This window comes from Crassostrea angulata, chromosome 4 (genome assembly GCF_025612915.1).
Source record: "Crassostrea angulata isolate pt1a10 chromosome 4, ASM2561291v2, whole genome shotgun sequence".
Classification (NCBI taxonomy): domain Eukaryota; kingdom Metazoa; phylum Mollusca; class Bivalvia; order Ostreida; family Ostreidae; genus Magallana; species Magallana angulata.
This window is the reverse complement of record NC_069114.1, coordinates 7,988,559-8,016,301: the sequence shown is the minus strand read 5'-3', so window position 1 is coordinate 8,016,301 and position 27,743 is coordinate 7,988,559. Positions and strand designations below refer to the sequence as shown.

The 27,743-nt window shown below is 30.9% G+C and overlaps 1 protein-coding gene across 9 annotated transcripts; it reads right to left on the bottom strand.

Moving 5' to 3' along the window:
• Positions 1–414: 414 nt before the first annotated feature.
• On the bottom strand, positions 415–27,695 carry LOC128179275 (B-cell linker protein-like). 9 transcript variants are annotated; one of them, XM_052846655.1, is made up of 19 exons: positions 27,561–27,695; positions 20,869–20,980; positions 20,005–20,091; positions 19,166–19,189; positions 17,291–17,410; positions 13,995–14,159; positions 11,785–11,967; positions 11,297–11,401; positions 10,551–10,631; positions 9,087–9,143; positions 8,744–8,773; positions 8,242–8,373; positions 7,887–7,911; positions 7,569–7,763; positions 6,482–6,912; positions 3,403–3,597; positions 3,175–3,264; positions 2,592–2,744; positions 415–2,406 (listed from the first exon to the last, which is right to left on the bottom strand). In XM_052846655.1, exons 2-19 carry the CDS (start codon positions 20,941–20,943, stop codon positions 2,287–2,289), a joined length of 2,268 nt encoding a protein of 755 aa, XP_052702615.1. In that variant the 5' UTR covers positions 20,944–20,980; positions 27,561–27,695; the 3' UTR covers positions 415–2,286. The 9 variants fall into 9 exon arrangements, with proteins under 9 accessions (XP_052702615.1, XP_052702621.1, XP_052702617.1 ...); XM_052846661.1 differs by lacking the exon at positions 6,482–6,912 and adding an exon at positions 4,557–4,747; XM_052846657.1 differs by lacking the exon at positions 10,551–10,631.
• Between the last annotated feature and the right edge of the window lie 48 nt (positions 27,696–27,743).

Genomic DNA, 27,743 nt, shown 5'->3' with positions numbered 1-27,743 from the left:
TGAAAGTGGGGAAGGGCCAGACCCCAAAAAACAAAAAGCCCCGATGATGCGCCCTTGTTACATGTGTCTGCAAGTAAAGTAATTACAGTTCGTAATACAGGATTCTGTTAAACGGGTTGTCAACTCAGGTTAATCTATAAATTTATCCAGAAATTAGCCAAAAACACCCAAATAAACACTTTATTGAAATATGGACCAGTATATAATTTTCGTATTTACTGCCGAAAGTGGGCATATCAATGAGAAACACTGATCAAATATTTGACAGTCTGTACTGATTTGCTTTGAACCAATCTGTCTTCATTAAGAATTCTTCAATTTCAATAACCACGAAAAGAAAATCAGCACTTGGCATTATTACATAAGAAGGGAAACAACTCTTCAATGGAAACAGGAAATAAAAATAAAGCCCACTAAGTATTTCATAATTTTATTTGAAAATCTGATATTGTAAAGAATACTTTACTAACAATTTTCACGTTCAATTTCGTAGGACTGTGAAAAATAATGAGCTCATTAACAATGTGTATACAAAATCAAAATTAATGTAAGAAAATTGTTTCTATCTCTATATAACATACAAATCATTTTGATGTATCAAATTTATTTCATTAAATTGCTACAAATGCATTATTTTAAAAAAAACCCAGACATTCATTTGATCACAAATAAGCATTCAGCTACTAAAATAAATCTTGGCAATTCAAGAAAGTGGAAAAAATGAAAACGAAAGAACAAGTTATGCCAAAAAATATAACACACTAAGCGTTAAAGTAAATCTAATAATAATTACAAATGAATACATTTCAAGAAATGGATTTTAACCCTTTCAATCCTTTAGAATATGAATACAAAATTAACTACATCAATAACTACCAATATAGGCTTGACAAGAAAGATAAAAATATTGATATTTACTAGTGGAATGTATTGTTTGTGTCCAAGGAATGGGTGCAATATCACACGTGCGCTTGTATATGTTACGACGGTTGTCGTCCATATATGTCTATTAAAGTATACAGTTACATAACGATCATACATCTATAAACAATATGAATGTGCCTCTTTTTTTAAAGCTTAAACTCCAAGAGTCATCTGATATAGGTTTCAGAGTGTTATTTTTTGTTATCACTACATGTATATAGTTAATATTTCATGATATGTGGAAATTTAAAAAAATTCTGCGATTCAAACATTTTCTTAAGAATTTCACCAAACAGTAAAAAATCTTTATTATGAAAATTCTTTCTTAATTCACGAGAAAAGATGAATAAATAGTTTTCTCAATATGGAAAAAATTAACTGCAAAAATATTGTTACTAGAATTTTGCAAAAATAAAGCTTTCTACAATATAGGCAAAAAATAAATAATGCTTCCAAACCTTAAGTTTTGTTTTTGTTTATTATATCAGTTCACAAATGAAAAAAAAAACAAAAACAAAACAAACCCTTAAATCACTAAAATCATACTTTATAATCAACGGAACTGTATCATTGTAAAATGAAATATTTTAATGAGAAAAAATAAAAATACATCACACGCCTACTCATTTTCACACTGGCGAATTTCATTTCCAAAAAGAAAACTAGACATCAATTTGACATCTATTTCGCCAATAAAGAAAAAAATCAGAGACTAATAAAAGATAATTTTTTCCCGCACACAAGATATATATGCAATTTACTGACCTACCAAATTATCATACACTGAAATTCAGCTATATTTATGAGGGGACAATCTTTTTTTTTCGTTGTAACACATCTATGACCCCTGGAACATATGTCACCTTGGGAACATTTTCGTAGCTCCAACCTTCAAATAGCACCCTTAACGATCACAAATGTTAACGTATATTGAATACATGACAATTGTTTGATCAAATGCGTTGTCACATTGATTTGTATCATTAAAAATAAAAATATTTTGTTGTAAATTTGTGACATTTGATCAAAAATTTTATATAGGCAAAACATTCAATTAAATGGATTAACATGCATATTGTTCTCATTTAGTATATGGGAAATTATAATCGGCAGACATTGCAAATGATAAATAAAAACAAATCAAAACCAGTTCTGCGTGTATGTGGCATACAGTGAAACAAGTAAAGATGTTCGTTCGATTACTATAGATGCATTTGCAAATGATAAAAATTTGAATTTGAAAACATTTCAAGTAAAATGATAATTTATATCCTATGGAAGGTATTATGAGAATCACACAAAATCAATGCTCTTCTTAATCTGAAAACTCAACCTATTGCGTTAATCTCGTGCTGTGCATGCTCAAAGAGCATTCTGTGGTGGAGAACACTTGAGTAATGTTTTGTGTTGTCCCGTATTACCAACAAGAATAACTTCCGTTTCCCTATGGTATTTAACAAGCTTCTGGACGTCCATAAAGGACTGTAATAATAAACAAACAAACAAATCAGATATAGTAAGCCTCTTGAATATCATTGTCGTAAATTATGTAGTAACATTTGCAAAACCCACCTTTAATTTTTCTTTTTGATAACCATCATATTTTTTTTCAAATCTTAATTTTTCAAATACAGTTTAAGTTATTGTGATATTTAGAATGATCATACCATTTCATCTGGCTTCTCCTCTCCTAGGGCCATTTTACCGTCTGGTCGTACCCTTATCTTTAAGTTATAGATGTTATTCTGGAATAATACCATCATCGTGTAAGGTTGTATGTGGCCTTGTTTGGTACTCTCTCGTATCAAAAATGTTCCATCCTGAAAAAAAATTAATGGTCGCATAATATTTTACCTAAATTCTTATGACAACCGGACAGAGAAATATTGATTGCTGTGAAATGATGAGTATTTATGGTTGCACATTTATTGTGGTTTTCCTCACACATATATATATATATATATATATATATATATATATATATATATATATATATATATATATATATATATATATATATATATATATATATGTGTGTGTGTGTACACATTCTAAGAGGTGTGTATGTATTTGAAAGAATGAATCCACAATATAACGTCAAAAGAATTTTTATGACTTTATAAAAATTGACTGAAGAAAATGAATAAATTGTTTGAAATGTTGATATAACTGATATCTCATCCCCCTCACAGAGAATTAAAAATAAAGATGAGATTGTTGGTTTGACATGAAATGTTGTTGTAAATTTACCTTGCCAACTTTTCGTAATAATTTATCTCCTGTTTTCCTATCTTTTAACGATTTAAAATACCAAGGTTCACCAAGCAGGGGATCTCGATTCTGAAAAGAAGAAATAACAATTACTTAAGTTAAAGTACACTTCTTCATTATGTTGCAAAGGATATGTAACCTTTTCATTGATAAAAAAAAAAGAATAAGAGCGAAAAAAGCGGAGAATACAATGCATCTGTGACTTACTGAGATAGCATCGTCGTATATATCATCATCCTCATCGCCAGACGATTGTTGGTCTTCCTGGACGCCTAGTTTGGTTCCATTGGAAACGTTGGTGTTCGGTTTGACCTGAGAGTAAGGAGCTGGCGCAGGTTTGTCTGGTATGGACTTAGAGGGAGGAAGTAGGGGAGGGGCATCTCTGGCCGGCGAGGGTGACCGCTACAAAGTAAGAGCCGGTGTTATGTTTCTTAAAAGCCTAACTATTACTGTCCATTTAAGCAAAAATAATTTTTCTCTTTTTCTATCAGTTTCTTCTTAACGATAATAAATGGTGTGGATCGAAATTACATTGCTCAATTTAAAACAGAATATCGTAAATTATTTTTAAACAAATTAAGGTAGGTAAATATGTGTGCAATGCATGCATAAAATGCGTGCTTTCTGAAAACTTGTAAAACATGCATGCTTTGTAAAAAGGAGATTATGTTGAATGAGATTACTAGTTATTATAGACCAAAAAGTATGATAAAGATATAGCTATTCATCTCGTTTATTCTCTAAAATATTTATTTATATACTAAAAAGATTTAATAAATCCATTACGACGTAAATACCAGTAAACATTTTCCTTCTAATCTACCAAGGAAGAAGAAATTCAATATTATTATTTGCTGGTTTTATACATGAAATTAATTTACTTCCGAGGATGATTCCACACGATACCGGGCATTTTGGGTCTTATTCTGCTTTTTTCAAAATATATAAAACGTCTCCCAATATCTAAATACAACACTGTAAACATATATCTCAATAAGAGAATATCATCTTTTAAAATTAGAAATACAAAACTTCCCCGAGGAGTAAGAATACACATGTTGCATACACTCTCGTCCCGTATTAAATTCGCCATAATACAACATAATTAAAGATAAGTAGATCGCTACAGTTTCCATTCAGGCCCAACAAAATCCACAAAAATTCGTGAACCACGAACAATGATAATTTCAAAGGTTATTAGTACAATTTACGAACCATTTTCCGTTACAAATATCAAATTCCACGACAGAGATGTCTGAATATTTTTTTTATTTTACGTGTTTGGAGTGGAATCATCCTCAGTACTAAACATTTTTTAGTACACTACTTGATACCCTGCCTTAATTCTTTCCTTGACTAACCGGTTTTATAGGTACAGACGGCGGTGCTTTAGAAACCGGTGAAGGAGGTTTGGTGTCTGTATTTTCTGACTCTTGTTTCTTAAACGGTCGCACGTGTAAATTAGGTTTTCCAGGTGTGATAGGTTTCTTAAGAGACGTAGCCACAGCGGCAGCTGATTTTGGAAATGGGAGTGATCCAGAGGCTTGAAGGTCTGGAAAAAGAGAGGAGCATGCAAAGATTGGAACACACATGCTTCGATATTTAAGGTGACCCTTCCACTGCTCTGCCTTTGAGTGCTTATATTTGTTGAATCGTTACGTTTTAAAGTTGTTCAATAATTAAAATGCTAACCATAGTAGAGTGCAATGTGGGAATATCAAACATATTAGAAAAGCAATTATTTGTGTGCATTTGGCGAAAAAAAGATTTATGAGACTCAATCTATGATGACTAACTTAATTTACTCCCAGTATAAATCAAATTAATCGTTTATCTGAAAATCTCAAATGAAAGTCAGTCTACCTACTCCCGCAATAAATCTAATTTTTCTACTTGTCTTCATGTCTTAATTGTATCTTAATTATCTCCTATCTTGCTTAATATCTCTCCGATAGCATTTAGTGAAGTATGTGAAAAAGCTTTGTTCATAAGAAACACAAATAATACTTGATTACTAGTAAAGTGTTTGAGAGAGTTTGATATACTAATAAACGACTGATAAAGAGTCAACGTTTCTGAAAGAGTAAATATTATTATGAAATGAAATATATGTAAAAAAAAAAACAAACAAAAACAAAAAAAAACAAAACAAAACAAAATTAACAAAAATCAATCTAATTGAAAAAAAAAACCTAGAAACAAATATATATTTACTTTGATTTTCTGGCACAAATCATCTAAACAATGTATGAACGTAGACTGTATAATCGAATTCAAACAACCAGACCTGGCATAGAATATACTTTGGTATAGTTTACAATGAATTTTAACTTTGCTGTTGAGATTTCCCAAGGATAAGCAAGACATTATTTCCAAATTCAAAGTCTCAAAGATAATATATTGAGCGTCATCGTCGTCTATATGTGCAAAAACAATATTACATGTAATCAACTAATGCTTAAAATAGTATTATTTACCCCGCGCTGAAAGCGGATTATCTTCATTCTTGAGCAAGCTCAATGTGTTCATTTAGCAAAGGTTCACGTGTTATTAGTAATGGTGATTTTTTTTCAAAGCATTCATCAATAACAAATCACCGAAAATAAAATTTAGTATAGTAGTATAGCGATGAAGTGATCACTTATATTATTGAAACAAAATGTAATATAACAGCCGTAAGACGACATCACAGAAAGCAACTGCGTCTGACCTTCACGTTACGTAAAAAAAATCAGCCATTATAAAGAAACCGTGTTCTTTTAATTATCACGAGCATCTTATTCAATTGAAACGGATCCTCATGGCAAAAAAAATAAAAATAAAATAAAATTCAAACGCCTAATATATCATCTTACTAAAGTTTTCATATATCAATTTTTTCAATTCTGAAATCAAGAATATTTATAATGAAAAGAAATTGTTAAGAAAGACAATACAATAATGTATAATGAAATAAACATTAAGATATACAAATACGTATAGAAGTATATCTATATTCCAGGTGTCCATTTGTTGAGCACTTGGTACATTGAAAGTTGTCAAAACACTGTGTATGAATGATTAATCATATACATATATTACGCTAGTATAAAAACTGTATTCACAAGAGACTACCCAAAGAAGAAAACACTAGTCGTGTATTACTCATGCAGACGCAATATCATCTTCAACGAGAAATTGTGGATAAAGTGAAGTAGAAATAATGTGCATGAAGTGAGAGTATAAAGGCACATTTGGGTTACTGACGAAGGCATAGCTGTATACGATAACCGTGAATTTCACTGACCCTCAGGGCCGGTATAGGAGGGAGGTCGGGACTTGGAGATGGTTGCCTGGGAGGCATTGGTACCTCTTTCCTGGGAACAGGGCCAGGAAGAGGTGATACTCTAATAGATGGCGTTTGTATTTCCGATAATGGATCACTGTGCTTAGATTTGAAAGGAAAGGGAGAAGAGGACCCTGGATGTGTCTGAGAGTGCTGGTCTTCCGTCGGTTTGTGCGGAACAGGGGGGAGTGATTTTGACACCACTGGATGTTGCTCCTGTGAGTTTGTATCACCTTGACCCTTGTTTTGCCCCCATCTATTCACTGAAGGCTTGAGAGGAGTCGGTGGGGGTGGTTTTTCTACAGGTTTATTTCCAATGTCTTGGGGTGGAATGTTATTTTTAGGTTTAGACAAAAGACTTCGAAAATCTATTTGGCCTACACCTCCAGATTCTGAAAGAAAATCTTTTGATTCATTTTTCTATAACCAAGACACACGTCAGTGGGTTTGCATTATAAGTTTAAAGCAATTCTACTCAATGATTATCTAAAATATTCTTTATTTTAAATCTATGCTTATGCATTTAGTTTATGCACTTAAAAAGATGGTCAATATTTTGCCTATGGAATACTCTTCTACAACATACAGTTCAAATAATACATTATTATCTTTAAATTATGTGCCACATACACACTAAATATTATGTTCTAGTTAAGTAAGTTGTAGATATCAAGTTTCATGAAAGGAAACCAATTACAAATGTAGCTGTCTTACTTTATTTTAACTACAAAAGTCTACATTAATGAAAAAGACTTTGTTCAATCATAAAGATTTGACACATAGAAATACAGACTAGAGATTTGGACAGAAAAAGAAAACAAACTGAAAGCATACCTTGTGGAGCTACATTTGACATATAACATTTACAATTAAATATGGAAAAGTAGCAAAAATAAGCCTTTCAAAAACTCAACAACAGAACATGTTAAAAATAAACCAAAAAGAAAAATAAAGGGAACTTTTACATACAAAGTTTCAGCAATTTTACATAAACAAAATTAAGAAGTGCATCATTGATTTTGTGAATTTTTACCGTAATTTTTTTTACCTTTTTGTTTGAACTTTTCAAATGCTGATTTGACGCCTCCCTCTTCACTGTAGATTTTATCGGTTTCCGTGGGTTTGGGGCGATCATCAGCAGGTACCCCTACCTTCTTTAGTTTGATGTTAGTAATAGCACTGAGATCTATACCCATGGGCCCACCACCCCCAGGTGGTTTAGGGGTAGGTTTCGGACCAGCACCTGTAATTGTTCAGTTTGATTTTCACTTTCACCACGAAGATAATAAACATGACTGTATAAATGACTCCCTAATTTCGAAAGGAATTGTATGAAAATGCATGACTCTATTCAGTTACTAAATACCTTTGCTTCTTGGAACTGGTGGAGTCTGAAAGAAAAAAAAGAAAGAAAATAATAATAAGTTAAGACAGAAAAAAGATTTTAAAATACAATTTAATAGTTTTGATTTACAAAATGTATGCTTTTGATTATCGATACATTTATTAAGCAATGACTTCAATTCTTTAAGCACTCACTTCTTCAATGAATAAACTTAATAAACTGAGAAGTTCAAATAATCTTTTCACCATTGAATAAAAAAAACCCCCAACATCAACGCAATATTGATTGTTGTTAACGACACTGCTCTGTACAACTAATTTAAAAATAGATTATAATTTTATTTCTTTAAATTGTAGCAGAGAAGTGTTTCTCTCACATGTTTTGATGGCGCTGGTACTGCTGGAGGTGGAGGGGGCATCGGTCTGCCTGGTATAGAGGGAGGGGTCTCATCACTGACCGCCTCATACACCTCAGCCGGCCCTTGATCAAACTCATCGTATGTCTCCTGCTGCTCAAACAAATATATTCAACACATAATTATGTCATAGTCGCTGATATATTTTTCAGCGTAATTGGTTGATCTTTAATCTTGCACCATTTATCTCATTTAAAATATCAAAATTGTTACATTAGTTTTAAACATAAGGCATAAATTCTATACATTGCGAGATAATACTATGCATATGGATAAAAACATTTTTTTTTCAAATTTGAAATATCTTTAAAACATACATTGTAGTTTATCTCAGAAAAAGTTTAATCCCTAATTAGCTGAGGTATAGTGTGCTTTTAAGTGCAAACTTTAGTTTTCGATTCAAGATTTTTTTTGGAAAAAGTTCAATAAGCCTTAAATGAAAAGATTTCTAAATGGTAAAAACCTCCACAGAAAATTCGTCATATTCTTCTTGCTACAAAAAAAATTAAAAATGCATTTTAATTTTAAGTACTTATATAATTTTATTTTGTTCATAAAAAGAAGGCATTTTCAGTACTCGTCATATTTATTTCGTATGCAACTTCTACCTAGCCGTAATAATTAACAAAAATATTATAAATTATCTGTAAATTACATGTAAGATAAATTTTTGTAGGAACATATGCCTCCAATATCGCAATTAGATATCATCTCTTGCAAATAACTAACAATGAAAATAAATGACTCATAACAGATTCAAAAGTCTGCCATGATGAATCAGATATTGTGAATTAATCCAGATATACCTCTTCTTCAATTTCATAGGTTTCCTGAGGGGGGTTCGCAGCAGGTCTACTTGGAAGCTGAAAGTATTAAGCAAAGAAATAGAATAACTTAAAGGAGTTGATGTTTTTAATATTTGGTAAATACAATGACTGATTGTAGCTGATTCAGGGTAAGTTGATGTTTTTAATATCTGATATAAACAATGACTGATCGTAGCTAATTCAGGGTCAGTTGATGTTTTTAATATTTGGTATAAACAATGACTGATCATAGCTGATTCAGGGTAGTTAATAAGGCAATCTCTGGGATATCTCCGTAAACTTTCACGCACTTATCAAGTGGTTGGATAAGCTGAAAGCCAATGAAGACTGTCTCCGATATATTTAATAATTAATATAAGACTTTTCATCATCAAAAACACTAAATTGTTTAAATGAAATACAAATCATCCCTCCCAAAATAAAACAAAAAACAAAACAAAGCCATACAAACGAAACGTGACTTTGGGTTAAATAAGAAATAGACAATTGAAAGAAAAAACAGAAGACAAAAACGTAAATTAAACAATACCAAATACACTTAGGTTAAACACCAAAATCAATAACATAATACAAATCGAAGAAAAAGAAGATAGAAAATTATATATGAATGAAAGTCTACATAAAACCATTACTGGCACGTGACCTGTTCTCGCCTAATACAATTGCAGTAGAATGTTACGTCATTTTTTGTATATAATTTTATGTGTTGATAAAATGACGTAACAATGTACGAACGAGTATTCAGCGAAAACTGGTCGCACGCCAGTATAGAAAATAAAGACAACATATAAACTATTTTAGAAGGCTATTTAAAAAAAAAAGATAGTAAAATAAGAGGGAAAAATACTATATAGTACATGTCTGGAGTATATGTTATCAGAGAGGACAATAACATATTTTTAATTTGGAAAAATATGCATTTGAAACTTCAAAATTAATACAAATGATAACGAATAATAAAAGTTTGAAAATTTCATAAAGATATCAAGAATCATTTACAATCTAACTAACTAACAATTTAGTAACTGTATTTGTTTGAAAAGATTAAGAAAGGCCAAAACAATTCTTACCAATGGTCCAAGCAAATAATGTATAATGCATGTAAAGTTTTTTTGAAAATGTTAGCATAAAGAGTTATAAAGCATGGCACATCCACGTAATGAGCATCAACTGCAGTAAAATGAAGAATGCTTTTTCAGTGTTACATTTATAGCATTTAAAATCATTTAAAAAGTAAAACCCATAAAAATATTTTTATTGCAAAAAGAAAACATTTATCGTAAACTTGCATTTTAGTAGCACTAAAAACTCTCTACAGCAGTCAAAAACCATAATGCTAACAGTATGTAAAATTGGAAAGTTAAAAGAAATTAGTAAAAAAAATAAATAAATAAAAAGTCCCCTTCACCACAAAGCAAAAAGCTGCTCTATCTATCGATGTACCTGAGGGGGTGATCTTTCAGGTTCGTCCCTAACTTCCGGTTCCATTTCATAAATATTATCATCCTCATCATCATCGATTGTCTGTAAGGATGTGCAGTCATGCATGACGGTACAGAGAAACAAGACAAATTCTATTAATCACAGTCAAGGGTGTCAGAAACATGGAGGATGCCATATCCAGCATAGACATTTCAGCATGCAGATACCCAGGGATATACAATTCTATAGGTTTACATTTTTGTACACTTCAGTGAGGTTATATCACAGTTTGATTAGCTTTAATGTAGCAATTTGCAAAAAAATGTATTGATAAATATAGTTTTTTGCGTAATGCCGTATTTTTAGCGTAATATGTGTATATACCTTAAACATGCATCTAAGTAGAAATGAAATTCTTTACACAACTCTTATCACTACAAATAACATTAATATCTTCATAAATCATTACGGTTTGATTTATTTGTTTGCTGAGTGGAAGGTTTCGAAACAATAATCAGAACTTAAATTGTAAAATATCAGTGACAACCAAATATTATTATTGAAACCGCAAAAGTGCAAAAAAATAAAGATTTTTGTGTTCATGTTGCTTCATTTCCTTTAGGTGGTAACTAGAAGCAAAATGTAACAAACAGACAGTCTCACAGAAACATTACAAACAGAATATACGTCAAATAACTAAATTCCAAGCCTCAGACTAATACAATTTTTAAGAGTGGATACAAGTTATGGTGTGATCACAACATTACCTGGGGGCGTCTAGGTTCCGGGTCTGGTTCCACCTCATAGACGTCCTGGGGAGAAGGGGGTCGGATAGGCGGTCTGGAGGACTGCGGAGGAGGAGGAGGCTCTCTCTGAAGCGGTATCAGAAACAGTAATTTAAAAGATCAAACCAATATTATTGAGGTATCTGAAACAGTAATTTAAAAGATCAAACCAATATTGTTGGGGAAGGAAGAGGAGGATCTCGTTGAGGTACAAATAGAAATTATAAACTCTATCAATTATACAGAAACTCCTATATTGTAAAATTGTAAAAGCGCTTTGAGAAATGCATCAGCATTATAAAAGAGCTATATAAAATTTGCAATTATTATTATTATTATTATTCATATACGGGTACAACGAGCTAAATCAAAACGTTTATATGGGCACATCCAATACCATTAGATTTTTCAAGCTTATGAAGGACAAAGGGCTATAAACCAAATAAAGTTAATCAATTTTTTTTCCATACCTTTGGCGGTGCAGGGAGAGGGGGTGGCATGTCCAATTCCGGTTCATGGTATTCTTCTTCCTCTAATATTTCACCATCATCGTACACGTCTTCCGGTGGTCCAACTTCAACATCATCTTCATATATATCGTTTGGTTCTTCTCCAATCTCTCCATCATCATACACTTCTTCGGGTTCGTCATCCTGAAACATAGTAAACATCTTTCTACTTAAGGACGATGTGAATAAAATTGCGATTCATTTTATAACCAATCTCATTCGTTGATAAATGAGCGAGAATCTCAGCATAATATGTAATATCACAAATCCCTATTTTTGTCGAAAATGAATTGATACTTTAAATTTAACAAATTTTATATAACTTATTATTATAAATTATAATGATAGTTCTATAATTATAAAATATTTATTCGTTTAAACAATGTAACACAGAGTATTACACAAACACACCTCTCCCAAACACATGCATGCTGATTCAACAAATTAAACCAGTCAGGAAATGGTCATGCAATGAAAAACAGTAATTTGGTGGTTTTTACGCAATTTAACTGTAATTGACTGTATTTCCAGGTAATTTTAACAACACTTCACCACACATGTTTAACTCTAAAAAATAAATGGTAGATGCAAGTCCAAGATATGGAACCTAAAGGCATAAGTGAAAAAACATTGAATACTGTGCAATTTTGAAATTATTGTCTTAACGTTTTCAGTCAATAAAAATGTTCATTCTTTGCCATGGCATTAAGACATCATTTTATATAGGTTAATCGTGTGCGTTTTACAGAATAACCTTCGCGTGTAGCAGTGTACATAAAATTTATTTTCTAAACTAAATTTTTGTTCTTTCTCAGTTCTGGAATTTCTCAAAAGCCATTAACATTAACAACTATAAAACTGCAGTTTGAGCACTTAATTTTCAGGATATGAAAAACATTTTTCTGTGGCGAGTGTTTGTCTGTGTGTTTAACCGCAATACCGATATTATAAACTTTTTTAAAAATCCTGGGCTGCGTTTTACAAAAGAACTTACGACTTACGACCAAATTAATGAATGCTAATTAATCCCTAACTAATCAATGTTTTATTCTAATGGCTGTAGAATATTATTATGAAAAATAAAATAGTTGTTAATAAATGGTTTTATATAATTTTTTTTATTAAAGACCATCTATGAGACTGAAAATATTTACGACTTTGTCGTAGGTTATTTTGTAAAACCCAGTCCTGTATACAATATATCTATACAAGTAAGCGATTTAAATACCATATTAGGTCCTGTTCTTAAATTAAAAAACTCAATTTAGATCCATATCGCCATTTTTAAATTATGTAATGTCAAGAGAATATATTTGTAGATGTTGGTTAGGAAAATCTTAGTAAGATTACTGTAAATTAACGTATCTATGTTTAAACTTATGTTTTCATTAATGCTTTGATACCCTAGTATTTGAGATATACACTTATTTGATGTTTGTAAAATTTTTGCTGGTATCAGAATAGATTAAATTACGTGCAATTCTTATCACATTTGCCAAGAGAGAGAAGTTTATGCACGTCTTGGAAAATAGAGCAATACATCTATTTATAAGTATACATAAGAGGAAAGAAAAGAACAGCTGAACAATATACCACCATTGTAAAACAAATTGTAATATTTCGAAAGAAGATATTCATTTTGTTAAAATGAATTTGTTTTTCAGCAAGACGAAGTATAGTTGCGTAAAAAATCTAGAAAAGTTTGGGTATGAATACCAACCATCATTGAGAATAGGAAGATAGAAAATGTGCACCATATATTCGAAATGAGAACGATTAAAATTTGAAAAATCGAACATCAGAGTAAAAATACCCTCTACGAAGGTATCATTCAGCGAATAAATGCGATAGTCACTAAAAGAACAAAATCTTAGTTTAGAACCAAAATGTGTAAAGAATATGATTTAATGATATTAAACGAAAGTCTTCTCATAAAAAGAACATAATAGATACATTTTAGAACAGATCCATATTAGGAGATTTTTACGACGAAAAAGAAGGAAAAGTGAATTTTAGACGAGTCCCAATTATATGTGTACATAGACGCCATAAAAAGAACAGACAAGAGAGACATTCAACGCATGAGTGGGCAAGGTAAAAATGTCACCAAATCCACAGAAAGGAACAGTCGGTATCATGCAAACATCTCATGCAGGCGACAGTTACTGAACCTGTACGGGAGGTTGCGGGGTTCCTTTCCTTCCGGCGGGGATAGGTGGCAAGGTTGGTAACTGTCGTAACGGAGGAGGTGGGCGGGACGATTTGCCACGTGACGGCTCCGGGGGTGGCTGTCTGGAGGAGCGCGGGGTGGAGGGTGGTGATGGTGGGCCGTTTCTCTGTTGTGCAGTAAATTTTGTTATATGTACTAGTAATGGATGTGTTTATTCTGACTTGATTAACATATAAGTAAACTCAAAATGTTTATAACACATCACAGAGCCAAAAATAACAAATATCAAAAATACCTGTTTAATTTAGAGCTCAGGAAGAGTAACAAAAACAAAAATCTTTTTACATGATTATTTCTTTTTAACTTTTTTTATCAATAAAATGTTATCTAGTGTTAATTAGATTACTATAAGTAAGTTGTAAGTTGGAAAATCTATTAAGGTTGTTTCAAATACAACAGCACAGTCTTAGATTAGTCTAATTCCTGGTGACAACCAACCGTAGGAGATTGTTAAACACGCCACGCCAGATGAAATTCAATATTTCATTTTGTACCATCGTTGCATGTCCACCAGACTAATTTGATTCTTAAAATAATGTATGGGTTACACAAATGTTGTAATTTGATACACTTGCTTAATCCACCAAACTTCTTTAGATGAAAAACAACTATTGTGTTCCCAGTGAAATGGCTGTCTTTATCAGTAATGCATTGAGTGAAAGAACTTAACATGACGTATTAATTTGCGATATCGATGATAATGTGACGTCATGTAAGTCTAAATTCAACATATCACCAGCACCGGATCCATCGTGGATCACGTTCTATTATAATAGTAATTAACTTATGTATCTAAAAGCAAACGTAAACCATAAAAAGTCTAACTTTTAAATACATGTAGATATCAAATAATGTAATATAATAGGAGACAATACATGTGGATAAACAAAAAATATAAACCCCAAAACATATACATGTTAAAAACTTCATCATGACAGTAACACATCAATAAATGTCTTAATTTAACTGGCATACAGGTACATAAATTATACATGTAATGTATAAAATATTTATCTCTGATTCGTGAGTAATTTCTCAAGCCCATTGATTATAAGCTGCCGTGTTGTGCAAAGCTTTCTATCAATACGTGCAGTTTTTATATATTGATTAAAATATGCATCATGCAATGTAAATTAATGTAAAGCTAGAGTATCTTTCAACAATAGCACCCGTCTCTTGCAAAAATCAAGTCTGTAAATTTATTTTTGTGTGATTGAGCATATTAAGTATTTTGTGTGCCGGTCCCATTGACTTTACTGCATACATTAGCTGGCTTGATTATTGTCTTCATTGTTCCTTAACATAAAAGTGAACAAATAACGCACATCTCTTGTTAATACCATTGGTATATAAATTTATGGGTAACCTTTTGAAGTTTCTTATTTCAATGTATCCGTAATTTTGGAAAACTGTTATGTTAAACAAGACTACGTTTTGCACTACACAATGTTTTATGAATTATACGTTGTAGACAAGGTTTTATACCTTTTCCTTTCTTTATTTTAAATGTGAAGGTGTTATATAATACACATTCTTGACAGTCATACCTCAGTTAAAGTGTTATTTACAGGTGAAACTGAAAGGGACTGAAGAAAATTCTCAATGAATTGCGCTGAACCTAAACTTGCAGCCAATGTTTTACTTAAACGAATCGCCCTCTACTTCCAATCACCCACTTCCCACATTTATAACCCTAATAATTAACTAGAATAAATCGCGAATATGAGTTAACTTCAGTTAGAAGGTTTATACCGAGATAGCTTAGTTTAATTTGAAATAAACTAAGAGGTCGTACGAAAAGATAATTGTTTTCAAGTGGCAATCTGACGAGTGTTTATGCTTCTATTGAAAGACAATAAATTATAAAATCCGTCATCTTTCTTTACCTTTGTCCTTGGATTTTAAACAAAGAGACTCAAACGTCTGATTTATCCCTGTTTTTTGATTTATTTGATTATTATCATTTTGGTAGAAAACTTTATAATAACATAATAAGGTAAGCCAATATATAAATGTGAATGTGAGAAAGTGAAAAGTGTGAATAAAAGAGTATTGATAACTTCGATTCATTATTTTAATATGGCTCTTGGAAAAAAATAATATAAAAAAGACTCGACTTCTTTTTTATCACTTTATTTCATTATTATTATTTTTGGTAGAAAACTTTATAATAAGAAGCCACATTCAATATTTTAGTAGTTGGATGTGAGTAGGTGAAATGTGTGAATAAAAGGGTATTGAAAACTACGCTTCATTTATTTAATATGTCTCTTGGAAAAAAATAAAACAGACCTAACACTGTGCGTTACCCCGTCCATTATATTTCTTCATGCCAACTACAACACTGCTTTGTAGGTACATGTAGCAAGCAAGGTTCAATACTTGTCAGATTTAAACTCTGACATATAGCTTTGCATAAAAAGAAAATACAAATTAAATAAAAATTACTGAACGTCACATTTTTTACTTGATCCTGCAATATAACTACCGTTTTTATGGTAGGGAGGATGTTTTTATTTCGAAGCAATGTCTTGCTTTTGCATTACTCAATATTTTAAAGATTGTTTTAAAGATAAAATCAGGAAAAAGGAAGATTTACAGATTTCAGATCATGACTATAGTCTGTTTCTATAAAATCAAGAGTTAATGAGATAAATGTTGTTAATCAAGCTCTCATATTTTAATCTTCAATTTCTAAATTCATTATTCGAATATGCCAACTTATGACAAAATATAGCATGTGCTCACTTATTAAACAGTGCTTCAGTTGACAAGGACCTATTACAGAAATATACATATAAACCTTTTTCTTTTTATAGAGAGACACATGAAACATTTTACATGTATCAAATGATGGACACTGCTTAATAAGTTAATTGCATTTTTAAGCTTATCTCGAAGTTAGTGACAATTTAGGCATGCCGTATCTGATACGTTATAAGTAACAAAATCACAATTCCAAACTGGATGATGCGAATTATAAAACAGTAATAATGTTCGTGCACAAAGTTATGTAATGAATGCTGATTACGAACATGTATAACTCATACATAGAAGTATACGGTGATACATTTAAAGTGAAGTAAAGAACCACGCCATCTATATTAATAGAACACACAATTATATCTGCCACCACTGTAATAATTCTAGAAAAAAAAACTAGCGGAAAGAGAGGGCCTAGAAACCATGACTGTTAGGTCTATAGTTATCATTCGAACAGCAGCAATCCACACTTACTTGCTGATAGCCTCGATTTGGAATAGCAGGGGGAGCTAATTTATCCCGCATTTTCTCGTAACTTTCATCAGAATCAGCATCAAAATCTGAATCTGACTCGTACTCAGAAGAATCAGAGCGCTACATACAAGTTAAAGGAAGTGAATATCAACATCATATTCAAGATTTTCATTTTCGAGGATGAAGAAAATAAATGGGCAATCATACTGTATTAGTTTGCAAGTAGATTTGACCTTGCTTAGTAAGAAACATGACTAGATGTGGAAAAATGATTTATTCGTATGCACACAACCAAAACACATATTTAAACTGTAACTACAAAAAAAAATGTAATTCTAAAAAAACTCAAGGGCCTTGAGTCTATCTTGCCATAAGACTGAAAACTTGGAACTTATGAGTTTATAAGCAAGATGATGTGACCATGCGTATCTTAGCTGCATATAGCTGCGGAAATGGCGCTATGTTTGGCTATGTAAGGAAACTAAAGCTGTATATAATATCACACAACTGTGATGTTATAAAAATGTAATGTCTCTATATTGAAAACAAAAATATCACATAATATGAAAATCAGAAGCCCAAGTACTATAATGGTAAAACTTATGAAATATTTCCTGGCTTGAAAAATAACTTCCTTGTATATGAATGTGTAAACGTCAAAAGTTTCCTTTTATACAATGCCTTTTAAACACTTTATTGCACAATCCCCTCTTGTCCCTAAAATAAAGTTTCATAGATAAAAATGGGATTTGAGGCTTCAAAGGGTGTGATTTTGTTAACCAGCAAGATTTGTTATGTTGAACAGTCTAAGCCTTGTTTAAAGTAAACTTTCACAGAATGCATTCAAAAATGGAGATGCCATAAAATTTGAATGGCAAAATATTTTAAAAGAATTTTGAAATTAAAAACTACCAAAACATTAATTGTCATACTAGTGTACCCGCTTGTACACATGCATTTGTGGTAAAAAAAATAATATACAAATTCAATCCTTACTTCATTCTTCATTTCTTTCTTGGCATGGTGCCACAAAAACAGTTTTTAAAAGTTATTTCCCTTTTACAAAAGTTTAAAAAGAAAACCATATGTCATACTTACTTTCAAGAAAACCCGTAAATTGAAACCCAATTAAAACTGAATTCACCCATGCATGATAGGAAATTACTTACAAGGATCATAAGACTGGGACACATGTAATGTTGGTCTTCCTAAGGCAATTATAATGGAGACTGTGATAAAACTGTACAGCTACAAGCTGGTTATTACTAACAGTTTATAAACGAGACTGTACACAAATACCCCAGCAAATCATTTATAATTTGAATTAACAAAAGCCATACTTTGATTAGTTTAAACAAATCTTAGCCAGCCACCAGGGTCTTTAGGTCATTGATGCCAGGAACAGTGTGCAACATTCTAGCTATGGGGCCATAAAAGTGAAAAGATATGCCTCCATATGGATCTGTCTCAATTGTTTTATCTATGAAGGGTATTTAAATGGAGATATGAATAATCACTGTGTAAAAATCTACTTACGGGTCCATATATGTAAGAGTGAAAGACATCTCCATCAGGATGTGACTAACTTCTACTTTTTTATTTATGAGGAGTATTTACACGGAGAAGTTGAGAAGAATGGAAGTGATCAAAATGCAGATCCTCAATATTCATTTTACCTTTAATTTTTGACCTTCAGTTTTATAATGAATGTATCAAGAAGAAGCTAAGATCAAAACTGAGTCTATCTACAATTTTATGGCCCCATGACGGTGGCACAAACTCCTATCTACTTTAGACTGCATGTATGTTGCATACCACCTGAGTTTTAATTAAATAAATGTGCTATATATTTGTAAGCACTCGAAAATCACTTACGTCTAAAGGATTTCTGGGAGGCAGCTAAAGGGATAAGGGAGGTTGGAAAGAAAGAAACAGGTCAAAGAAATAGACTTTGTAAGGTATTGGAGCTAATATATAACAAAATTATGTTTCAAAAATTGAATACAAACATAATTAAAATTAATATATTGTGTATGATTTGATACCTTTTTACATGTGATCTGTCTTTAAGTGGTTCTTATAAAAATACCTTTTTACATGTGGTTCTTATAGTTATTTATCTATACTGTCTGATTTTCATATAAACTTTATTTTATCTGACATAGTGTACTATGTATTTGATGTAACTGATTATTGAAAGTAATTTAAAAATAAATGAAAAGAGAAACATAAAATGATAGTAGTGCCATTCCATATAGTTACATGTATATATTATAGACCTTAATATACAGAGTATGCATACTTAATAAGTAATTCACTATGACTTCTTAAGTCATAATGAATTAAAAAATACACTTCATATAAGATACAGTGAATATTATGCATGATAATGATAATATAAATATGCACTGTGTGTATGGTGATAAAAATAACATATAAGACTTGAACATATCATATACAATTAAATATATAGAATATTACGTATATAGTGTATATAAACATGTATATATGTCTACCTTATCTTAAAGTGCATGTACAACAATAACTTTTAAATATGCATATTAAGAAAAGCAATGGCATATATTTTTATAATGGTTTTAAATTACATAAAACATAAAGACTCAAGAAATTCTTCATACTGCAGTATGACAATATTGAATGACAGTTGCTGCTAAGTGGTAGCAATTATATTAATACATGTAATGTAAACTGACCTTTTCTGATTCTGTGGGAGGAAGTGGGGGCGGGGCTCGCCTCCCAGGGAGGGGAGGGGCGGGCTGGTTATCATCCTGGGGCAGAGGCTACAGAGAAATCAGAACAATATAAACCATTCATAAAACAGAGAAATCAGAAAAGTCATTAACAGTTCATAATAAAGAGAAATCTGAACAAATTTACAGTTACTGATACATGTTTTATATATATATATAATATATATATATATATATATATATATATATATATATATATATATATATATATATATATATATATATATATGACATCTATATTTATAGTACATGTAGGATCTCTTATGATTTGTGACGGCTGGTATAATATTTTTAATCTGACAAGTTGTGTGTTTCCTATCTCTGAGCCTTGGAAAAGGAAAAGATAACACTCAGAGTTGGATTAAATCATATATACCATCTCACAAATCTTGGTAAATATACATTTTTTATGGTATGTTTATAATACGGTTTTAATGTGTAAATCCCTATTCTATAGGATTTGGACGCTAAACCCCTAGAAATATGTAAAATTTCATAATCCATAGTTGATATGGTGATCATAATCCCCACCCTATTAAACTTTTTTAAACGCAAACTTAAGACACATACGCCACACAATGTACTTAAGAAAACACACCACAGTTTTTCATTACAAATGGCCCTGCAAATCCACTGTTTATCAGATGGTGTTTTTAAGCCCCCTAACCCCGGATATTTTGTTTTTTTGGCTTTTCAAATATTTATCCCATAATTTCTACTTCCTTGCTGTTGTATTTAAAGAACATGCATGTACAAAAGTACGTAGAGTGCTTCTGATTTCCTGACTTTAAATTAAGTTCAACCAACCGGAACCTGTCTAGAAGTTTTGGGGGCATCATTATCAGGGAGAGGAAGCATTTTCCTGGGGAGTGGTCGATTCATCTTGTCTCCTTTATATGGATGCTCTTCTTCTGCAAAACTTTGAACAAATACAAAATGATTATAAAATAAAACACAACAACGTAAATTTTAAATTAAATTACTTATATAATGTTCATTAACAATAATGCATGTACCAGGTATACATTAAAAAAAATACAGGTATTTAAATTTTCTTTCTGAAGTTACAATTAAGGTATGTTAACTAAATATGATATTTTAAGTTTTTCCATCTCTTAGACCAATATCAGGACAAGGATTAATATTGATGTAAAAAATTCTTCCCCATTCATCACACCTTATTATTATTGCACACCTGAAACTCATAGCCTACATATAGTACTAAGTCTTCTAATCTTATGTTGTGTTGATATTTTATGTACACAACTGTATTCATTTGTTTAACAGGAACTTTGTGATGGTGTTTGTATGTATTATAAATGCACATATGTTGCATGGTGCATTTTTTAAAGTGAAATTTACTTTTTCTACAGGTGTGGTACATATGAGTTATATACAGTCAAACTTTGTTATCTCGTACTAGATTGAACTGTTTAAAAACTTTGAGATTATGCGATTATTCGAGATATCTGGGTTGAAATACAAAAAAAATGGATGGGACAGCTTACAAATCACTTATCATAGACATATCCATTGTAATCGAGATATCAGTGTTCGAGATATTAAAGTTCAACTGTAGTTGCTTACACTGAAAATTTTTATCCCGTCAAGTTACATGATGTAGATGTAAAATGTACATCCATTAAAAATTAGTGAGATGAATAACATTGAAAACTTTGAAGTTTGATCTGTAAGGAAATAAAAGGCTTTTAAAAAAGGCTGATCAAATAGCTAGGGGCAAGTGAAAAAAATATGGTGGACATGAATAAATCTTTTTTTGGTGAACGTTTTGTTCAGCTTTGAAAACCAAAGTAAACTATTTTGTATTACAATATAAATGCTAAAGTAAAATTGTAAACTTTTATTTAAAATTTTATTTTACTGATAGATAATCTATATATTGGTCTTAAAAACCTCTTTTTGAAAAATAGAAATATAATTTAAGTCAAGCAAAACGGAAAAATAAGTATATTCTTAAACTTTTATCAAGTCAATATGTTTTTTCTTGATAAAAATTTTCCTGTATTCTTGTATGTTCATAATTTGTTCATGAATTACATTTTAAGAATATATTCATGAATAAAATTCATGAACCACCTTTATGAACCAGTCATGAAACTTCATGAACGGTTCATTCAAGTTCTTAAAATCATGAATTTCATCTCACAGGGAATATTAATAAGCATAAAATATGAATAGGTTTCCATAATATTTGTAGGCATATGATGTTTTATGTGTTTACAATTAAGTAAATCATACTTGATGTTTTAGTTAAATTGACAGCTGTTCTTAGGATATAATAAATGTAAATTCGTTGGCAAATGCTTATTTTTAGCCATCATATTACGAGACTATTAATTGTCGCACAACTCATTTCATTGTACAATATTCAACCCAGCAATCATTAACAGAGCTCATTAAAATTGTTGTTGAAGTCGTAATGATTACAATAACACCACAGAACATACATGCATATATACATGTATATATTTAGTGCTAGATTATAACAAAACCCAAATAATGCAAATGCTAGCTGACAGCTTTAATAATATTTCAGTCAATGATCCATTCGATATCTTTGGAGCCTAATTAGCTACATACTAGCTAGAAGATGAACTCTCTATGTATATAACGTATCAAGGTTTTAAACTGTAACACTTTAATACTGCATGTCTTATATATGACTAAGCACTTATATCTTGTAATAGCTGACTGGTTTGTAAGTGTATCTTCAGGATATGCATCATCTTTCTGTACATCATCGTTACATGCCCATCAAGATCTAGAGTGATTCACATGTGAGAATTATATATTTCATGTATTTACAAGATTGAATTATACTTACATGTATATATATATACTCTACTTTATAGGCTATATATATATATATATATATATATATATATATATATATATATATATATATATATATATATATATATATATATATATATATATATCACATTTGTATAAACACATGCTACTTATTTTGAAATAAATACATGTCATAAAACTCAGAAATACTCAGTACTAATAGTGTATATCTTTGGACCATTAAAGCTTAGCCTTATATCTACTTTTGAAAAGACCTGAACTTAATTATACTCAGAAAAATAAAATATTTTGGTTTTATTCAGGCTTTCCCCCTCTTTTAAATTAAAACCACAAACGTTTTAACAAAATTGTACTCTGTAATTAATATGTTTTGATGAATTAATGGCTAAAAGAGTTTCAAGTGTGTACATGGTTCTTCACCTATACTTTCACAGATTAATAAGACTATAGAGCAATGTTTAGGAGTTGAATTAATGCTTTATATACATGTAAGACAAATCAGTGAAGTCCCACCTTTCATTGCTTGTGAACTGTACGTTTAAAGATCCTCCCAACATCATCTTGCCTAACAATTAACCCCCCACCCCACACCCTATAAAACTCCTTTTGTCTGTTCATATAAATGCAGAGGTTGTTTCCCAATAATCATTAAAATTGTAATAATTGAAAAAAGGAAAATTGATCATTTTAATCTGGGTTTTTTGGGGGGGTGGGGGTGGGGAGGGGGGGGGGGGGGGCAATATATATGGTGGTGGTTGTGGTTGGGGCCCAGGACTTCTTTACTTAATTTTCAAATAGAATATGTGCTTCAAACATCCTAATTAAAAACTTGTATATTTTAATAACAATTTTACTCTATATATATTAACAAACATTTATTTGTGATATATTTATAAACATTGTCCAAATGTAGAAATATTAACCTGAGTTTAAATTAAATATAATATTTGTGTAACCTTTAAAATTATAAATATTTTAATAACCAAATTTTAACATGTTGAATTGTGGTAAATTATAAGATCTGAAAATTCAGATAACAAAAATATAATCTTTAAGCATGTAACAGATTGCTGTTTGATTGAGCCAAAAGGTTAACATTGCATACGATGATGCACGCCAGATGGACATTTGACTCTTAATATCTAATATATCTATAACATTTCTGTTTATTATAAGTTTTTATGGCATTGATATGGCAAACGTTGACAGCCCTTAAATATCTGTGTATATAGTGCTCAAATTTCATTCGATTTCACCGTGCATAGTAATTCAATCTAAAGAATGAGGAAGTTTTCCTAAATAGCAGGGGCCTTAAATTCTTACACGTACATGTTACAGCTGAGGTTTAAGACAAAAATATCCCAAAATTTCAGAGAACTACCGATAAATTGTTGTGGCTATTTTTATAATTCCTTGAAACAAAGATATCTTTTCATATAAATTTCGAAGAAAATTATACTGTACAGTTTATCCATTTTTTTTCGCGTATCACATTCAAGATTTGCAAAAATGGGGAAAATAAGTAGCATTTTTTATTTGGGTCAGTCATTTTTTGTGATTTTAAAAGTGTCTTATAGAAAATGATACATGATATAGTTTCTGCAAATTTTATATTTTGCGATTTTGAAAGTCTAGAGAAAATTAGATCACCCCAAAAATTATCGAATACACGGTATTCAAATTTTTAGCTTAAATATTTGGAATTTTCTATATTCATCGTACATTATTTAATATGCCTTTCATTGACCGAAAAGATCTTATATAAAATTTTAAGCAGTATACATGTAGATCTTGTCAACATCCTTCAAGTTACCTTCCTTATCACTGGAAACTTAGTTTTATTTATATAACAAACTAAATCAATATATATTATAGTACATTTTTTCACATGCACAATATAAGCTTCATGTGTGTTGTGAATTTTTTAAGCACGCAATACCTCTGATGATATAATACCAGTAATTTATGATGCACATCATTAGCCCAGCAGAATAATCACAGTTAATTAATTATATATATAGTGCCATTGTTTGCGAAAGAATAATCAAGTGCTTGCTTTACATTTTTTTAATTTATAAAATCTAGTTAAGGGAGTAGTCAATTGCAGTTATATAAATTAAGACCTCAGAGTAACTGGTGCAGTATTTTTATCTCGAGAGAGAGAGAGAGAGAGAGAGAGAGAGAGAGTAAAAGTCAGATTTAGCTTCATACTTATATTTGAGGTACCTATAGTAAGTGTTAAATTTAACAGATTGAAGATATGAGTAGTTAAAATTAAATGTACTGATTTATAAAACAGCTCATTGAATGCCTAATATCATACACTGCTAATAAATATATTGATAATATTCATGATATTGTGGCTTGTCATTGGACCAGACCAGTAGCTGGTTTGTGTGGTCAGCCACTACCACTATACAGAGGGTTGTTAGATAGGTCGTGCCATTTCTGAGGGTTATGTGGGGGTCATACTTGACCCCAAGAATAACTTATTGTATTGTATGCATTGGATCGTGAATTAAGTCACGATCTGAGATTATGGAATTAACAGTCACCAAAAAACCCCCAAAAAACCCATCTGATTCAGAAGAATAAAAATTGTTGTGAATGTCAACAAATCTTGTCTGTGTGCAACGTCAATTAAGAACATGCATGTAGGGGGTGGATTTTGAATTCTTAATTTCCTCAATGATAGGAAAAGGAAGAAAATGGGGATCGAAGCCTGGAAATAATTATTTCGATTCAGCTCATTATCTTCAATTCTGGCAGAAAAGATAAACCTGATCTCATTATCCTGTCTCCTCTGGGAGTTTTTGTTCTTACATAATTTTGCATGTACCTACATTTACTTGTAATGATGTTTTTTTTAACAACGACTTACATGTATATATTATATTATATAATTTATCTTTTAATGCTGAGAAGCTTGACTGAAACAATTATTATATAGTCCAATATAGGGAACTTCTCAAATCTTCATGATTGAACTTGTCATAAAACTTAAAAAAAAAAATACCTGAGCACTTTACTCATGTGTACACAGCCTGGTCAAAGTATAGTCACAGAAAGAGGGGTATAAAACTTCAGCTGAGTGGATTAAAGCATTTTACATGTACATGTAACTTTCAAATTTATAAGAAGGTCCCTTAAAACCCTAAAACTTCTTTTTTAAGTCCCCTGGAATGCATGTTGTATATTTTATATGAAATTTAATGGCCGGGCTGCATATTATTATAAGGCCAAAAAAAAAAATATGTGTGTTTCCGGTTTCCCGACCGACCCTATTTTTTATGCGCCGACCCTAACACTTTTTATTCCAAATCCAGATTATAAACCGTAATTGGTTTAAACAATAGAGTCTTTACAAATCAGAGTTTAAAAAACGCTTGTAACAATTCAATAGAAAACACCACTTATCAAAGCGTTTTAAAGATTTCTAAGTGCAGATTGACAGCATGGATGAAAGTTATCCTTGGTTATTTTAGCTAAATTATCAATGCAATAAATAGTTTTAGGGCAGTGATGTGTTCAAAATTAATATAAAGATGTACATGAAAAAAGCAGAGGCAAAGTTTTTTTTTATATTTCTGGGTGTGGAGACTGCAGACATCGTAAGTCTTTGAATAGGCCTCAGTAACAATCATTCACATGATAAATATGATTTTAAAATGCTGCATTTCAGTTGCAAAATTCTAAAAATTAGTCTTAAACTATTAATGATGTATTCATTTTTTTTTTAAATTATTGAAAAGATTTAATTCTAAGGCTCTCGTCTGATCAACCAGAATTTCCTCTGTTTAAGAATTCAACACCTACAGTTACGATATTAATGTCTACTGTTATGTCAGTTGACCAGGAAAATAGAACTAATAACTACTATATAATATATTTGTGGTAATGAGCACTATACTCAGTTAATCTATAGTGGCTGTCATATTTATGTGTTCTATTTACATGAAAATAAAATCTTCATATACTGACATTCCAAATTAATCTTAGATTTAATAAAGCTTTAATTCTGTAACAGTTGTCACTATTCACAAATGCCCCACCTGTAAAATACATTTTATTAATGTATAGAAAAATCATATGCTAGGAAAGGGGAAAACTGAAAAGCTCATTTAATAAAAAAAAAAAAAGAAAAAAAAAAAAAAGCCGACCTACCTACCCTATTTTAAAATCTGATGAAATAGGAAACACACATATTTTTTTTTTTGGCCTAATGACGTGCTCCCATATGGCAAATATTTATACAGTCAGACATCATAATCAGGCTTTAACATAATTCTAGGTTCATCACAGAAAATCAATCAAGACTTCTTGACCACTTTTCTAAATGCAGGTAAAAAATGATAAATTATGTGAGTGTTTGTTTCACAAACATTCATTTTTTTTGTTTTTAGATCTCATATATAATCAGCAATACATGTATATCATGTATATCATGAATCATCGATATAAAATCATTGTAAGTTATAAATACACTATATCCCTCCCTCTCACACAAAACAATAACAACAACACAATACACAACAACAATAAAAACAACAACAACCTTGATTATTGGACAATACAGGACGTAAAAATAATATAGTTCACAAATAAAGAAGTGCATTCTATATCAAGTTTATAAATGACAACGCATTATAATTAGATATACTCACGATTTGGTTGAGGAAATGTTACTTCATGGCTCTGAACGTGTGGTAATAAATAAAACTTTCGCGTAGTACATATATCAACTTCCTCTTTCAAATTCACTTCCTGGTCTGATAAAAATCCAGCTCAAAGTGTATAACAGAATTTAAACATACACTTGTATATATTTTTTAAACTTTTCTCGCGCT

Bases quoted from the DNA above. Each gene is read 5' to 3' on its own strand.
- LOC128179275 (XM_052846655.1), bottom strand. From the start codon at position 20,943: ATGAATCGACCACTCCCCAGGAAAATGCTTCCTCTCCCTGATAATGAT. The intron at 11,402-11,784 runs GTATGGAAAAAA...ATACCGCTTCAG, and splicing joins CTCTCCCTGCACCGCCAAAG to AGAGAGCCTCCTCCTCCTCC. The intron at 6,913-7,568 runs GTAAAAAAAATT...ATTTTCTTTCAG, and splicing joins TGAAAAGTTCAAACAAAAAG to AATCTGGAGGTGTAGGCCAA.